Source organism: Chamaea fasciata, unplaced genomic scaffold (genome assembly GCF_029207755.1).
Source record: "Chamaea fasciata isolate MVZ Bird 193981 ecotype frontalis unplaced genomic scaffold, bChaFas1.0.hap1 SCAF_1, whole genome shotgun sequence".
NCBI classification, from domain to species: Eukaryota; Metazoa; Chordata; class Aves; order Passeriformes; family Sylviidae; genus Chamaea; species Chamaea fasciata.
The window spans coordinates 70,145,050-70,161,648 of NW_027094086.1; the positions used below are offsets into that span (position 1 = coordinate 70,145,050).

Consider the following 16,599-nt stretch of genomic DNA (forward strand, 5'->3'; position numbering starts at 1 on the left):
TTTTTCATGCTTTCTGATGGATAGGAAGCAGATGACACTTCCGAAAAATAAAGTTTTTATCTCATTTTAAGAAAAGTCCACCTCCCTACAAATAAATAAACTGAAAATTCTGAAGGATTTGCTAGAAATGTGCCTGTAATCTTCAATAAAAAGAGAAGAATTATTCCTCTGGTGCACAAGATGATGGAGTTCCAGACAGAAAGGTTGGAAAATACCTTTAGTTACCTGTAAACCTTTCTCTTTCCAATGAAGCCATCTTGGTTTGCCTGTACTAATGTACAGTAAAAGGCAAGGTTCTGACATCACCTGCAGAGGACTCCTTCTCTCTTACATTTCATAACCTCTAAAACCCCTTCCATCAATAGCAGTGGCAAAAAATGCTTGGGGAGTTAGTGACAACCACTAGGGATCCACGGAATCCTGCCAGCCTCAACAAACAAAGATAAACCAAACCAAATACTGAAAATCCTGCTGGAGCTTTGTGCAGCAGTGACTGTGATGTCAACATTGAGACAGGCAGAACCCAGTAACAACAGAAATGCCAACTCTGCAAAAGGGAAGAAAGCCTTAATTATCATTGCATACTGAATGCTAATGCTGTTAATTAAAGGTCTATCCCACAGAAAGGCTACCACTGCCAAATCGAGGTGTGATTCAGGACAGTCATAACCAAGTAGCTCAAATCCTGTTTTTTTCTGCCAAGAGCACAGTGCTGAGTTAGTCTTCTGCAGTGAAGTCATTCTGCAGGTGACTGTGCAGACTTTGTCAAATGGCATAACATGAGCCAACAGGAGAAGAATATTTCATTCAGAACATTTGTTATGCATCATACATTGATTTCTGGTTTGATGGTCTATTTTTGCACTACTTCTTAATAATTATCAGAGCATAAATTTCAGCTTTCTTTTGTCTTGTAGTACTTATAGAAGGAGCTACAGAAGTGTATTTAAAATATTACTGCATATAGGCCATTTTAAAATGTAATTGATGGACATATCCCTCATATGCAAATGGAGTAAAAAGTGAAGAAAAGTATGGTTTAAGAAATAGATGATGTATAAAATAAATAGAATTTTTTCATCATGAACTCAGAATGCAGAAGAAACCTATTTCAAATGAAGATGAGTTCTGAACATTTTGAGTGTAAGTATTATTTATTAATGTCACTGAAATTCCACTTTTTTTCTTTTTTTTTTTTTGGCCATTGTTATATGCAGTAATAGAATTCACTGTCTTCAGTATGACGGTGGTTTGACATATGGAGTAACAAAACTAACATCTGAGGGATTTTCACCGTTGCAATGGGTTAATGGAGTAATATGCATATTTTCAAATTGTTCACAGTTTGTTTTGTTCACATAAATAGAATACATATGTTATTAAGAAATAATGATTTATCATCATATTGTTAAAATCTTTTAGGTCATACCACTTAGGACTACTTAATTTTTAAGGTCTTCAGAATATATGCTAGGTTAATATTATTAGACAAGTATTTGAATCACAAAGCTATTTTAATACAAAAGCAGAGCTTGTATTTTGTATAAGCTTAGTTTAGTCCTTTGCTGATAGATGTCAGTTCTCTCCATGTGGGCTCATGGAAGGAATTTGTAGTGCAGTTTTCAGCTCCCTGACTGTTCAGTTGTTGGTTAAGAGGATTAGAGTGGGCAGTTCATAGCGTATATGAAAGGTTATGAATGATGCCATGTAGCCTCCGATGCAAAAACATCCTGAAGTTTTTCTTTCAGGGTTAATTATATTATCACTGCTGACCAACTCATGACTTCTCCCCAAAGGATTCAACATTCCACTTGGGTCAGCCATCTATCTTTAGGAGACCATGTTGAGCACAAGACTTCTGCTCTTACCTGAAGGAAACAAACAGCTACATGAAGTACCATGATACTTTTCTTGACACTCATCTTCTTTACATTTTTAAGACTGCTCAGAATTACTAAGTGGTTGACTCAATACATTCCTTGTCATCATCATTCACCAAGCGCCTTAAGATGGTATTCACTAGTGGACTCCTGTTTAAAATCCTATTCATTTTGTATTCACAAATTACTTAGTTTTTGATAAATATTACAGAGTTTATAATCATCTTCCACTTATCTCTTTTTTTTTCCATCTGGTTCATGTATAACAATGAGATAGATGTGAGTATCATTTGTGCTAGGTTTCGCTGGGGTAGAATTAATTTTCTTCACAGTGGCTGTTGTGGGCCTGTGTTTTGGATTTGTGCTGAAGGGTTGATGATAAAGAGTTGGTTCTGTTATTGCTGAGCAGGGCTTACACAGAGCCAAGGCCTTGTCTGCATCTTACACTGCCATGCTGGTGAGGAAGTTGGGAGGAAACACAGCCAGGACAGGTGACCCCAACTGACCAAAGGGATATTCCAGACATCATGCTCAGTATATAAAGATGGGGGAAAGAAGGAAGAAGTGAGAACATCTGGAGTAATGGTGTTTGTGTTCCCAAGTCACTATTATGGGTGATGGGGCCCTTCTCTCCTGAAGATGGCTGAATACCTGCCTGCCCATGGGAAGCAGTGGATGAATTCCTTGTTTTGCTTTGCTTTTGTGTGTTTGCCTTTTGCTTTCCCTATTAAACTGTCTTTGACTCAATCCATGAGTTTTCCAGCTTTTACCTTTCTGATCCTCTCCCCAATCCTGCTGGTGGGGCAATGAGCAAGTGGCTGCACAGGCCTTGGTTTCTGGCTGGGGTGAAACCATGACACCATTTTCACCTCTTGTCATATCTGGAAAATGTGGTTTGCAGGTATTTGTTTCTTCAAGCGCACATATGGACCACAGATGTGTCTTCAGGAAATCTACTCTGAAAAAAGGACTAAAAAGAAATACTAAGAAATAATTTCTCAATATGATGTATTATCTTAAGATACTATTCTATAAGATTCCCACTAATATCTTGTTAACGTGACAGAGTCAGAAGGTCCAAATATATTTGGCTTTGAAGGATACCAAACTGAAAACTGTACATTTGAATGTAACTATAAAACATACACAACTAAGGCACTTGAAAGAAAATGGAAAGCAAGCATTATTAGAATTCCACAGAACTACACTGTTAACAAACATCAGTACAAATGGCATAACTAGCAGAATATAAAAAGTACCACCTTTTATGAAATGCCCTTTGAAAATGAATAGCTGGGAAAGAACCTTACAAAATGTTTGGCAGTTAAGAAACTGAACTCTCTTTTACTGTAACCCTGAAAATGACTAAAGGTCACCGATTCCTTATCCTCTTGTGGTAACCAGAATTAAACAAACCACTAGGTTGTTACATCAGGCAGATGCACTGCATATCTGTGTTATCTCCATGATTTCTCACTCACAGCAGCACTAAATTAGTTAGCATTCATTTGAATTAGCAGTGGTTAATGAGAGAGCATAATATGCAGTATTACTTTTGTGAAAATACAGACTTTGGTTTTGTTAAAAAGTGTAACAAATACTACAGCACATGGACCTTACTGAGGTATGGATACCAAATTAATTTAAGAATTACCCTCTGGAATGGATGCAGCTATGTAAGAAATAGCCATTTACGTTAAGCAGCACTTTGACATTTTTATACTTTGCTTTCCTTTATGTCAGAAATGGAAAGCTCTGGTTAGCAGATGATTTCATCAATTAAAGGCATTTATACATTTGCATCTATACTTGGAGGGAGATTAATAAAGCTGATGTATTTTTCCCTGGGGTATTATACACACCAAAATACTGGAATTCTTCTCCCTGCATGCATTTATGGATTTTAGCAGAGTATAGAAATTGTGGGTTTTGGTCCTCCTGACAAGTGAAATTCACTTTATTTCACAAAGTTTGCACACCCTTGGAACTTACTGGAAAATGCAAAGTAAATGATTATAAAGGTTCGTCTTTAATTCTGTCTACTATGAACAAAGGTACTTTACACCAGGATTTGTGAATGTCCCCTCTGATTCACTGACTGTAGTCAAGTACAAAGACTTTATAATTTGTACCTGTGGAAGAAATCCTGATAACAGTATTAACCTGGGATTCTAAAATACTCTTGTTTTATGCTGATTTAGCTGAGAAAATTTTTTTTCTATTACTGATAATTTAATATTCCATATAATTATTTCTACTTCTCTGTAACTAGTGAGTGACACATTAGTTTGGAGTTTTCCTGTATTTCTTTTACAGGCATATCAAATAGATAGATAGATAGATAGACAGATAGATAGACAGAGATAGAAAGATAGAAAGAGAAATAAGGAGAGAAAGAAGGAAAGAAAGACAGAAAGACAGAGAAAGAGAGAGAGAAAGAGAGAAAGAGAGAAAGAGAGAAAGAGAGAGAGAAAGAGAGAAAGAGAGAGAGAAAGAGAGAGAGAGAGAAAGAAAGAAAGAAAGAAAGAAAGAAAGAAAGAAAGAAAGAAAGAAAGAAAGAAAGAAAGAAAGAAAAAGAAAGAAAGAAAACATACTAGATTGTGTTTATTTTTTGCCTGCTATGGAAGTTGTTTAATGTGACATTTCAAGAGACTGCAAATTTTCATTCTCAGTGTGGTTGAGCCTAAATATATTTTCAAAGGAAAGAAGATTCTGGGAAGGAGTGGCTGTCATCTCAAAACTGAACAAGTTATGTACTTCCTAAAGTAGTACTTACTTTAACCAAAAAGTGATGAAAATTTTGAATTCTTGGATAGTCAGGAAAATAGTCTATGATATTAAGTTCAATTCTGTCTCCCCAGTTTGTGTTTGGTTTTTAATGCAGCAGGAATTTGTAGTTTTGCACAGAGAAAACCCATGTTAATACAGGCTTTGAAGAAAACTCATTGCCTGATAAGGAGACTAAATGGAGCATTTCATTGGATTACATTAGATTCTTAAATAATGTGTGCCTTTAAAAGCCTCCTATGTATCACAGAACTATGTTAACTTAGGTATTAAAGTTACTGTCAAAGGTAACATCCAATACTTTACAAGCACAACTGTACAGTTCCCCATATGTTTTCCAAAGTGAGGGAACCACTCGTCATATCTTTTTCTTTCTTGTATGTATTAAAGACTTTAATTCAGTGTCATTAGAATCTGGTTTTTAATTTTGCACCTCTGGAGATCAGCCCATCCAATTTCTTGCTGAATGAAAGTTCAGCTAGAGTAGGCTGCTCAGGGCTGTTCCCAGCTGGAATTTGGCCATCCTCAAAGATGGAAACTCCAAAACATCTCCAGGCAGCATCCTCCAGTATTCATTCACCTTTACTGTATGATTTTTTTTCATTGCCAACTAGAATTTCCTGTATTTCAATTTATGCCCAAATACTTTTCTCTATTACTTTTCTCATCATATTCTTTGAAGATTATGTTTTGTTTTGTTTTTAACATTCCTATTGTAATGCTCAGCCCATCTGTCTCTCATATTTCCTCTTTGTCCACTTTTGCCTTTTAAATCTCACATAATATTTAAGTGAGTATCAGCTCTTCCATTTTTGTGGCTTAAATGAGTAGTATAGAGAATCCTACTGCACACTAACTGTGCAATTTTGTAATTACCTGAAACCATCTAGAATGTAATCTCTTCAGGCACCTGCTTACACAGGTTGGAAGAAAAATTCATGTATAATGCACTCCTACAGAAAAGGATTGTCTTGATTTCAACTGGGAAATAGGCAGAAGCAAGTGAAGCAGAAGCAGAAATCTCACAATTATGCCAACGCAGCTACACAAGAACATCTGAGAATAATATTCATTATCCAAGCAACAGACCTTCAAATACACAATTATTCATGAGTTATCAGTGTGTCTGGAAATACAGCTTTAATAGACACAACCCACCTGCAAAACTGTAGAACTCCTCATGTGCAGGATGCATAATCCTTTTTGCACTGAAGCAAAAAACCAGCTAAGTATCTAGGCTTTGGTAGGAAAGACAAAAGTCTCTGGAGTTTAGCTCACTGGAAATGATGCAGATGGCTTTTCTCTTATTTTTTAATGTTACATATGAACAGGTATATTACACAACCAAAGCGTAACATTTAGATTAGCACATGTGGCCACCAAAGTAGTTCTGGGGTTGTTTTTTTATTGCTTTGAGATTAAATTAGTTTATAGGCAAATGGTTCCCAAATGCATTCCATTATGGCTAACTTTCAATATTTTACTTTCCCTATTTTCGTTATCAACTCCAATAACAACAAAATTTTAAGCCTGTCTGTGTGAAGTGACATCAGGCTGCAAATCTCAGCTCCCCAGCTCTGCTGCCAAAGGCCCATGTGCTGCTTGGTGCAGTCACAGGTTGGAGTCTGGCTTTTGGGGTCTTTTGGTGTGTTTGCCTCTCTGCCTGTGTGGGGGTTGCGGGTGGAATCATGGCATGCTGGGATGGAGTTACTCCCCATGACAGGCAGTAGGGTGCTGTGGTTTAGACTAGTGACCAAAGCAATGCTGAAATACGAGTGTTTTGGCTGCTGCTGAACAGGGTGTGCACAGTGCCAAGGCCTTCTCTGCTTCTCACTCATCCCCTGCAACTAGAACTGGGTGTGTAAGAGCTCACAACCAGCAGGTGACCTGAACTAAGTAACCAAAGAGATGTTCCATGCCATATAGTGCTTTGCTCAGCAGTAAAATGGAGGAGAGTAAGGCCGAGGTAAAGCTGGCTATCTTTGGCTCATGAACTGGCTGTCCATTGGCCAACCCATGGGAGGTGGTGAGTGATGGCCATTAACGCACTTTTTTTGTTTCTTCTTTCTTCTCTCCCTTATCTCTTCATTGAATTATTTCCACCTTGACCATGAGTTCTCTTCCTTTTACTCTTCATTTCTTTTTCCCCATTCCACCTAGGTGGCAGTTGGGGAGTGAGTGGCTGTGTGGTGTTTAGCTCCCTACTGGGGTTATCCCACAGCACACTGTGTGCCAGCTGGGCATGACTGGTGAGGTCTGCCCAGAAAGAGTCACTCAGCCCATTTCCCCATCTCAGGGATGACCAAAGAGCTCTCCAGTGGGAATACTACAGGCCAAAGCTGGATGTGGCCAGTGATCTAAGCATAAAGAAGGTCAAAAACTCAGTATAACTTCACTCCATAAAAATAAAATAAAAAATAAAAGTACCTGAAGTTTGCTTCTCAAAAAAAAAAAAAAATAGAACTCAAAATACAATCTCTTTAAGAAATCACTTAAGAGTGCTGGATGTCAAGAAGTTCCACATGCAACTGAAAGGACCATCCTATTACTACAGTAAAAATGACAATATGTTGGTACCATGACTGAAAGAAAAATATTTTTGAAAAAATGTGCGGTAGAAAATGTTTATAAAAGCTACACTAGAAATTAACCCTTTCACTTTGTACTCACGACTTCAACAAAGAGAACTGCCTAAAAGAACAGAAATTCGCCTAGGAAATGGTATAAGGCTTAACAAGAACCTTCAGTGAAGGAGAAGCAAAGTGTGACTAGTCTGAGGTGAGATTTCCAAAAATGTACTCATTATGGCCATAGATTGAAAGACACAAACAATGAGTTTCTCACAGTTCACTGAAAACACTTGTCTTAGAGTCTCTTAGACACCAAGCAGCCTACCTGGAAAGGCAATCCTATGCTGAGTTGCAAGTTCACCTTCTCTGCACAAGTTTCATGGCTGCTTCCTACATGGGTACGTCCACTTGTCTTGAGAAGTCATGCATGGAAGACCACTGGCACTCTTTGGAAGACCACTGGTACTCATGGCACTCTCTCAGAGCTTTGCAGATATTTGATTTCAGTAAGCAGAAGCCCACATGGCCATGAGGCATGGCTCTGACTGACTTAGGAGCTAGCTCTCTGTCATATGACTACTGATTCTTATGAAATGGATTGGTGTACTTTATCGCAAGTCTTAGGCAAAACATACACCCTTCACTCACAAATAACTCACAGTGATAGAAATATGCTCTAAATAAGGATGTGAGGTGATGGATCCCAGGGAACTGGGATCCACTGAAGTAATTGGCAAAAGTTCCTTAGTGATCAGAAGCAGCAGAAAGTCATACTCTGTATGGATGCAAAGCTGGTAACCAGGTTACGCCATAGGAGAAATTAGCAAATGGTAAGTGGGAATTTAAGGAATAGTCTTCTGGTTTCAGATATGGATTCATCAAATCTTCCCTCCAGCAAAAGCTTAAAAGTAAATCCATATTTCTTGAGCCATTGCCTTAATAGGTATCCAAAGCAGATATATTTTTGGATTTGGTGACAAACTAAACTAAAACGAATTTAAGCAAAGGTTGTTGGTGGCTGAAGCAGGGTGATGTAATCCACCTCCCATGCAGTCAGGGTAAGATTATGTGGTAGAAATCCTCTGATGGATTCAAAGATGGAGTTTTAAACCTTTCACTTCAATACAGTGTCACAAATCCTGTACACACTGCCAAACACAATGTTGAACCAGGTTCCAACAAGGTGGCAAGAGGAGGGTGTAAGGAATGTGGAGCCACATCAGTGAAGGCTTGTTTGGCTGCTATAGCCCTTCCAAGCTGCACTTCTCCATATCCATTATGCATCACACCCATGATGTTCTGTGGTTACTTACCATCATCTCCACCAGTCTGGTGATGCCATATTATGTCACAGAGATATTTGTCCTGCTGGTAGATTTTATGTCTGAAGTGAATATTGAGAACTGAATCCATCTGAATAAATTTTTATAGTAGCAGCTATGAGGGACCAGTTTCATATTACTCAGTGCTCCAAGTTATCTTGGCTGTGGAGCAGAAGACAGGAGCACAAGTAAAACTAAGATATGGAGCTGACCCACCTCTATGTTACAGCTCATTTATATTCATAAATGAACACATGTTCTCTTCTGAAAGCCTGTTCATCTCCTCTTTTTTTCCAAAATTGAGAATGTTAAAATTTTGTCATGTGCTATCTCTTGCCGGCCCCAATAAACTCAAAATAAGCAACAGCAAAGAAACCCCAAACCCCAAATAAAACCAAAAAACACACAAGAAAACCCTCATATGGTGAAACTGGAACAGAAATGTAATGTTTTAGCCATGGCACATGTATACAAGAGGAGAGGCAATAATGCAGTACTTCAATCTGTATTGTCTATATAAAACATTTATTTTTAAGCTCTATAATGGTATTATAGAAATACATAGAATATTTTATAGTGTATTTTAGTGTACTCACTGTGAAAATAACACATTTAAGACAGGTATTCTTATGTCCAAATGTTTTAAATATATGCACTTCTTTGCCTTGCAGTATTATGTTACTTTGAAAAACAAAATATCAGTATTTTATTCCTTGCTCCTTGCCAGAATCTTCTCATCCGGATTACCCTGGGTCATCTTGGGTGCTCACTGCACTGTGGGATATTTTATAAAAACCACGAAAAGTCCGTAGATTTGTAGGTTTCCTATATTTGCTTGCATTCATGTCTAGTGCACATGGCTTGCCGCTCAATCCTCCAGGTGCCTTCTTCGTAAGTACAGTGACATATAGTGCATTCGTCAGTTTGCACCTCCCGGCCTGCTGGGATGACAAGGGTTTCTGCAAAGCAGTTTGGGCCTGAAAGAAGGAGAGAGTTCATTATGTGACATCAACAGCACACTGCAATCCAGCCTAGCATGGTCCTAGACCTGGGCACAGAAAACCTATTGCAAAGTGAGTAATGCTGGGCACATTAAACAAACATGGGCATCCTGCACAAGGCAGAAAAGCAGCAAAGAACACAAGGACCCTGCCTGCCAAAGTGGCTGGATGATTCTGGTACTGTCCCTGTCCTCAGTGCAGGAAGATGCAATAAAACCTTTCTGTGCAACATGCAACTGTGACAGAGACCTGGGCATGCCCTGACAGTGCAGATGAACACAGACTAAAGCTAGAGAAAATGCCAGCTACTGAAAATTCAACAGTGCTACTGTGAGCTACTAGAGCCGCTTATACATTTTATTATTTTTTTTCCAACTGGAAGAAAGCATTTTAGTTTCTGTAGTAATCATAGCATCACATTTGTTTATCTTCTCTTTCATGAGAAAATAGTCTATTTCCAGCAGAGTGGAATAGCTTCAGCCTCTTCTGAATGAGGACACTTTTCATGGATTAAATGGAATATTCCATTTTATGTAATTCAGTAAGTCTACAAACACCTCTTTTCATAGTACACTGAAATAACTTCATTTCCAAGGATGAGGAAGGAGAAAAACCCACCAGCACAAGGCTCAGAAGACTTATCTAGTTCTTTCAAAAAGCAGAAGGCTGTTAGAGCTGTATTATCCACATTTCTGTCAAAAAAGAAGTCTATTTCTGCCTTGAAAATCCACATGCAGTTGCAGAGCAGCATTAAACCCTCCAATCATGTATCTATCCACTGTCATGCCCCCAGCGGAACTCGGCCCTTCCATTCAATGAGCACACACAGCAGCTGCTCAGGCACAGCCCAGCCCCTTCACAGCACTTTGGCACCACTGTCATCAGGGCAGGATTTGTAGGAAGAGCCAGGACACACTGATCAGATACTGCTGAAATTCTTAAAGGCTATGGATGCACAAAACACTTGTTGACTGCCAGCCTGTTTGTCATACAAGTAAATATATCCCAGATGGGCTCAGTCTTTCATTGCTGAGGGTTTACTCCAAGACCTGCATCAAAGAGCATGGCTGCTTCTTCTTCTACAGAAATGTAGCCCACCTCCTGGGCTGCACATTTTAAAGCACAAACCAAATAGTTCACAAATCAGTTTTAACCTCATTGAAACAGGTTATGCCTTTGTGTGCACACAACAGCCTGAGAATTAGATGCCAAATTGTCCATAAAAAAGCCTGTCCTCACTGAAGAATTACCTCTGGAAGAGACCTGCAAGATCTGCAGGAATTTGCTTCCCTAAGTTGTACTCCTTCTTAATGCTCTGAATATTTAAGCCCACACTTTGGTTTCATAGAATCAGACTGTAGAATCACTGAGGTTGGAAAAGACATCTAAAGTCACTGAGTCCAACTGTTAACCCAGCACCACGGTGTTCACCACAAAACCATGTCCCCAAGTGCCACATCCACATACCTTTTCAACGCTTCCAGGGATAGTAATTCTACCACTTCCCTGGGCAGCCTATTCTAACTTTGGAATTGACTGTTGACAATTATCTCCAACATGTGGCTTTTTCCACAATTATGGGTGACTTCCTGCCTATTTGGATGCAGAAAGTGCAGCAAAATACACCATATGTCATCTAAAATCACCTGCTTCACAGTAACAATGTTACTGTGATACTTCTGTGTTTTCAGTCCCTCGGTCTGTCCATGCAAAGCATTACTGAGCTGGAAACACTGGAAGGCAGACTTTTGGGGTGGAAGCAATGCTCCTGGGCCCCCACTGCACACCGGAACATGCCCTGGGTTTCAACCAAGGTAAAGCAGAGTTAACCACGCTGTCCTCGATGGAACTTTGGTTAAAATATTTGAATGTTGATCTGTATAATTCTGTTTCTGTGAAGTACAGTATTCTTCTTGCACCTAATAAAGTTTCATCCCAAAATGAGTTCACCAGCACATTCGGTAAAGATACCTGAATGTTTTGCATGCTGGGCTGTAACAGCCCCATGATTTACAAAGCTATATGATATAAAGAGTTAAAATATTAAAAGCAGAATCTACTCTCCATGAAGAATTTGTATGAAACCTACAAGACCACTTGAAACTTAAACACTATTTAAAAGGCACCGTAGGAAAAAGTGATGTCAATCCCCTGTACAGGATTTATTTTATTCCTGGAAAAGCAAATGTTACAGGTTATTCTTGGTTATAAAAACCAACTGGGGAATGAAGTAAAAAGGGTGCAACACACATAATATAATTCACTCGGATTCAGAATGTAAATGCCTCCAGTCACAATTAGCAACACTTTAATGTCATGTGTGATGAGTCCTTTTTACACCAGAAAGTTATTTAATGTAAATATTCAACAAGTTAGACCTCAACTGTTAAACTATTTTATATGGAGGTAAGTAATTGCTTTGGTAAATCTACAGAAGAGCAATGACCATCTACCTGAGAAAGGGACATGAAAAAATAAATGGCAGCAACAAATGCTGTTTTAGTACCATGGAACTTTTCCTTAGAAAACTGACTATCTTCTGGTTCTTCATTTGCACCCACCATTACTGTAAGTACAAATCTTATGTCGTACTTAAGCTGACAACAGCCAGCCGGCATGCTTGCCCTCACCTTTTTCTCTGCAATATCATTGACAACATTGAGGGTAATGTTACAGAAAAGATTATGAATGAAAAGGCTGAACTGACTGGATTACTGCAACATCATGCACATATTTGTCAGTGCAATATAGTGTCCAAACAAGGGAAAATAATTCCACAACTCTCCTCTTATTATTACTCCAAACTCTCAGACATCTAGGGAAAATAACACTGAGCTTCACCCTAAACCCTCATTCACTTCTGAAGCTGTATGAGCTTGTCTTGGCTCTTAATGTCCTGTGGCTCCTTTCCCACCAAGCAGAGAATGCTCATCCCTTTCCTCTTCCTCTGAGGAGCAGACACAGAACACAGACTTACATGGCTGGACTGATGAGACCAGCCTGCAGTGATGGGGTATACGTGGGACAGCACTGGTGGGACCTTTGGTGAAGGGCTGCTCTGGCTACTCCTGTGCCTCCAGCAGCCCTTCTCTGGCCCCTGCCTGTCACACAATCACAAAATATTTTAAGCTAGAAGAGACCCACAAGGATCATCAAGTCCAGTTGGACGGACAGTGATGATAAAACCACTAATGATTCTCTGCCTGTCTAAAAGGACAGTAGGGAAAATGAGGAACTGAAGATTTCGAACAGACAGTGGGAAGGCCAGGAGCCACGGCAGGAACGCAAAAGCTGGTTTTAAAAGCTTAAGAGTGCCTTTTCCTCTGTCTCCCTTTGAGGAGGGCTGTCTTCCACATTCAGAGTGGATGAGCTGCCCCAATTGCAAGGCACTTGCTGAAACTACTGCTTTATTTAAAACTGGCAGTTTATATTGATTAAGCAAGATTTTAAAAAGGTAAGCTATTTTTGTGATTTTAAGTTTGCAAAATTACCTGACTTAGCACACGAAAAGCATTTCCAAGTAATTTGGGGCTGTTCCAACCCCACAGCAGTGGTGGGCTTTCTCCCTAGGTGCTGCTGCTGCAGGAGCGGTGAATTTGTTCTCCTTGGTCTACAGAGGAGGTTGCCTGCTTTTTGAGCTCCTTCTTGGCTACACCACTGCTCTGCCCAACTTCAGCACCTGGTACTTGCTCAATGCAGCACTGGCTGGTTTGCTCTGCAGTATAAACCTCCTGGCCCCATCCCCAGCTGTGTACACTTACATAGCACTTAAGTAGTCAGTGGTGCTGCACTTCTTCAAAGCAGATGAAGATCTTGCTGTATCACTCTTAAATCTGGCAGAAAATTCATTATGACATACTGTATCAATTCTGAGTGCAGCTTGAAATCTTCCACAACGTTGTTTGTTTTCTTAAAGTATACAACTGGTGCTGTCAGACTCCACTCGAGCCATACCATGCTGGTATCAGCACAGATTTCTTTCCCAGGGCTAAGGCACAGTTGCTGCCATTGCAGCAAAGTCTCGAAGCAGCAAGTTCAGTGCAAACCCTCAGTTCTCACACTGAGCACCAGATTGGCATGCAGCTCTTGGCTTCCCTGCATCTGAAACAGTGTATCCTAGCTTCCAAAAGCAGCATTTTTACTGTGATCTAAAGAACTAAGAAGGCAGATCTGGGTGCTTAATTCACTGAGTGATTATAAAGAGATTCTCGTCTCAGAAACACTTAAAAACTAGAAAAGTTTCAAAATATTATTGGAGTAAATGCTGCTATTGTAATTTTTTAAAAAATAATTTTACTGGTCCTGTGGGAAATTTCCAACAACTTATATGCTATGCTTCAGTGTTGACAAAGGCAACAATCTAGTTAAAATGCAATTTTTTTTATCTCGGAAGGAAACAGCTGATGCCAATTCTCAGCAGGGAATGCCCAAGCCACTCACCTACAGAAGTACCTGTAACCTTGACAACCTCAGAAGTGCATCTCTGAAACTACTCCTCCCCTCCTTCCACAAAACCACAGCTCTGTGTCATGGAGCTGTTCCTGTTTCCTCTTCCTCCTGCCCTTGCTTTTGTATGGGCACATGTTCCAATCAGTTAAAAAATATGAGATACAGCAATTTGGTAAGTCACTATTTAATAAACTGTTTTCATCATGTCTTAAACTGAATCATGGACAAAGGAATCTGTTCAACTGCAAGTTAATGTGCTTGCCTGGAGAACAAGTCACAGTTGATTTTTGCCAATAAAACTACAGTGACAACCTCTGTAATACAACACTTTGGTGTAAGACTGCTTTGGGCTCTGGTTTGTACTAAACTTCCTCACAGCTGTCTCTCTAATAGCTCCTCGCAGCAGTCAAACAGGCCACTTCTGAGGCACCTGATGGCAGTCCCATCTACCCTGACCGTTTTCTGGCATTCATCATTGGCATCATTCATTCTGGCATCATTCATGTGGTATTAGTGCACTCTGTAAATTACATAACCTCAACATTTAGCTTACCCCCTTGGTTTCATTTACTCTTGTTTTAATTTTTCACGGAGACGGTTCCAATGGTTACAACATGGAAAGAGGTCCTACACTGCCCTGGAAGTGTTGAGATCCATGACAATATACAAGAAGGAGCTGCGCTGGGTGAGATCAGAGGTCCACCTGCAGCCAGAAGGAAATGCATGGGGAAGCATACAGAGCAAGCACACAGATCCAGCTTCCAGCACTGTCTGAACTGGAGATTTGGTAAATGGCTCCTCTTTCCTGAATTAGTGAAGTTAATGGATGGAGTTAAAAGGTTACTTCATGATTAACCTCTCCAACATCCTGCTGAACTCAGATAAACAGAATTTGGTTGCAAGGACATCCACAGCTATTGTGCACAGGGTAGAACAGTTTTCTTTTGTCATCCACCCACTACCTAAACTTGGTATTTCAAAATCCTCATAGTGGAAGAAGTGGTAACAACATCTCCATTTCTGTCATGCTGCTCATAGTCTTATTGACCTATATCATGCTTCCCTTCCACCCCATTACTTCACCTGCAGTTCTGCACCCTTACTGTCCCTGCTGACCTACCCAGGCCTCCCCCAGTTCTGCTACCTCTTTTTGGAGCTGTGAGGATCAGACCTGTGTACCACACACAAATTGGAGAAACACCATGGACCTGTACAGTAGCAGAGTGATATTTCCTGTTTTGTTTCCTATTTTCCTCCTACTTCCTCATATTTGCCCTTCTGTTGTGACCACTGATGAAAAAGTTGAGCTGACACTTTCATTACACTTATGAATTTTACATCAGATAGAAATCTTACAGAAACAAATGTATCATTGCACTCAAGTAAAATCTGCCACTGTCTGTGTTATGTGAAAATTTCACTGTCCAGAAATGCTACTTGACAGTCTTCCATGTACAGCAAGAATGCTCTTGCTGCTCCACAATTTCAGGAACATGCTGGAGAAAGCAAAGCCTTCTCTCCCACCTCTCATATCATTCTTCTTTCTGAGGTTTTGAGACTCTTCATTGCAGATGCCAGGGAGACTAATGAAACACTGAACTGGAAAATGTAGCCAACCACCTGCCTGCATTTCAAGCTGTCTGCTGCTGCAGATGACCTGCGATGCCACAACACAAAGCCAAGGACATTTTCAAAGTTACACTGGGGAGCTGGGACAACTGAGGACTAAACCACAGACAGATGCTGGCTGTGCTTACCTCCCAGTGCACAGGTATACAAAACCCCTTCCCACCTGCTTAGATATTTGAGATGGGTTTGTGCTAGTGTGACATGGTGAGACATTAAAATAAGACTGCTGTGCCATGTAGCACCACAACAGAAAGAGTTCTGAGACATGCGCATTATCTCCCTCATCTCTCTCAAATCTAATCACTTTCTCCAGAGATGGTATTGGTACCTTCTTTGTGTCCTTCCAATCTCTAATCTCTTCTAAGGGGTCTGTATCTCCCTGACTTGATTTTGTTTCCCTCTCACATGGATTTGTGTGTATATATATAATACATCTATCTCCTGTGAAATGTCAGCTCAGAAGATAAAGTGTGAAAAGCAGCTGGCAAAAGGAGTCTGTGACCAGGATTACAGCAGATGGTCATTCTCTCACAAAAATAAGTTCATCACCCCTGCTACTGTCATGATACTGGCTTCTCCCAGTCCATTGAAATCTTTAACTTGTCTCAGTACCTCTGGACACAACTGAAAGTTTTTAATTACAGAAGATGGATTCAGGTAAACCCAATCTTAAAAGCAATTTGAGACCCTGAAAAATCATGTACTATTTCCATAGTTTATCAATGCTTTAAGATAGTCAGAGAACCATGGCAGAGACTTCCTGTAAATGTGTGTATATATATGTATGACAAGAAAAAGCAAAATAAAAGTATATCCATTTTGTGATATTTCCTAGCTGCTATGGGAAGTAACAAAAAAGCAGTGGGTGCAATATGCAACCTACCATGAAAGCATCATTTTTATTCATGCTAGGCAAAACCTTGGTGATTTTAAGAATAATAAAACCCCTCCTTCTGTTAGG

The 16,599-nt window shown here is 39.7% G+C and overlaps 1 protein-coding gene across 1 annotated transcript in view; it reads right to left on the bottom strand.

Moving 5' to 3' along the window:
• Window positions 1–9,024: 9,024 nt before the first annotated feature.
• The window catches only part of VWC2 (von Willebrand factor C domain containing 2), a 54,642-nt gene continuing 47,067 nt past the window's right edge, over window positions 9,025–16,599 (bottom strand). Inside the window, exon 4 of the mRNA XM_066205928.1 lies at window positions 9,025–9,536. Within this exon, the coding sequence (XP_066062025.1) occupies window positions 9,385–9,536 (152 nt within the window). The 3' untranslated portion in view covers window positions 9,025–9,384. The remainder of the gene's footprint in view (window positions 9,537–16,599) is intronic.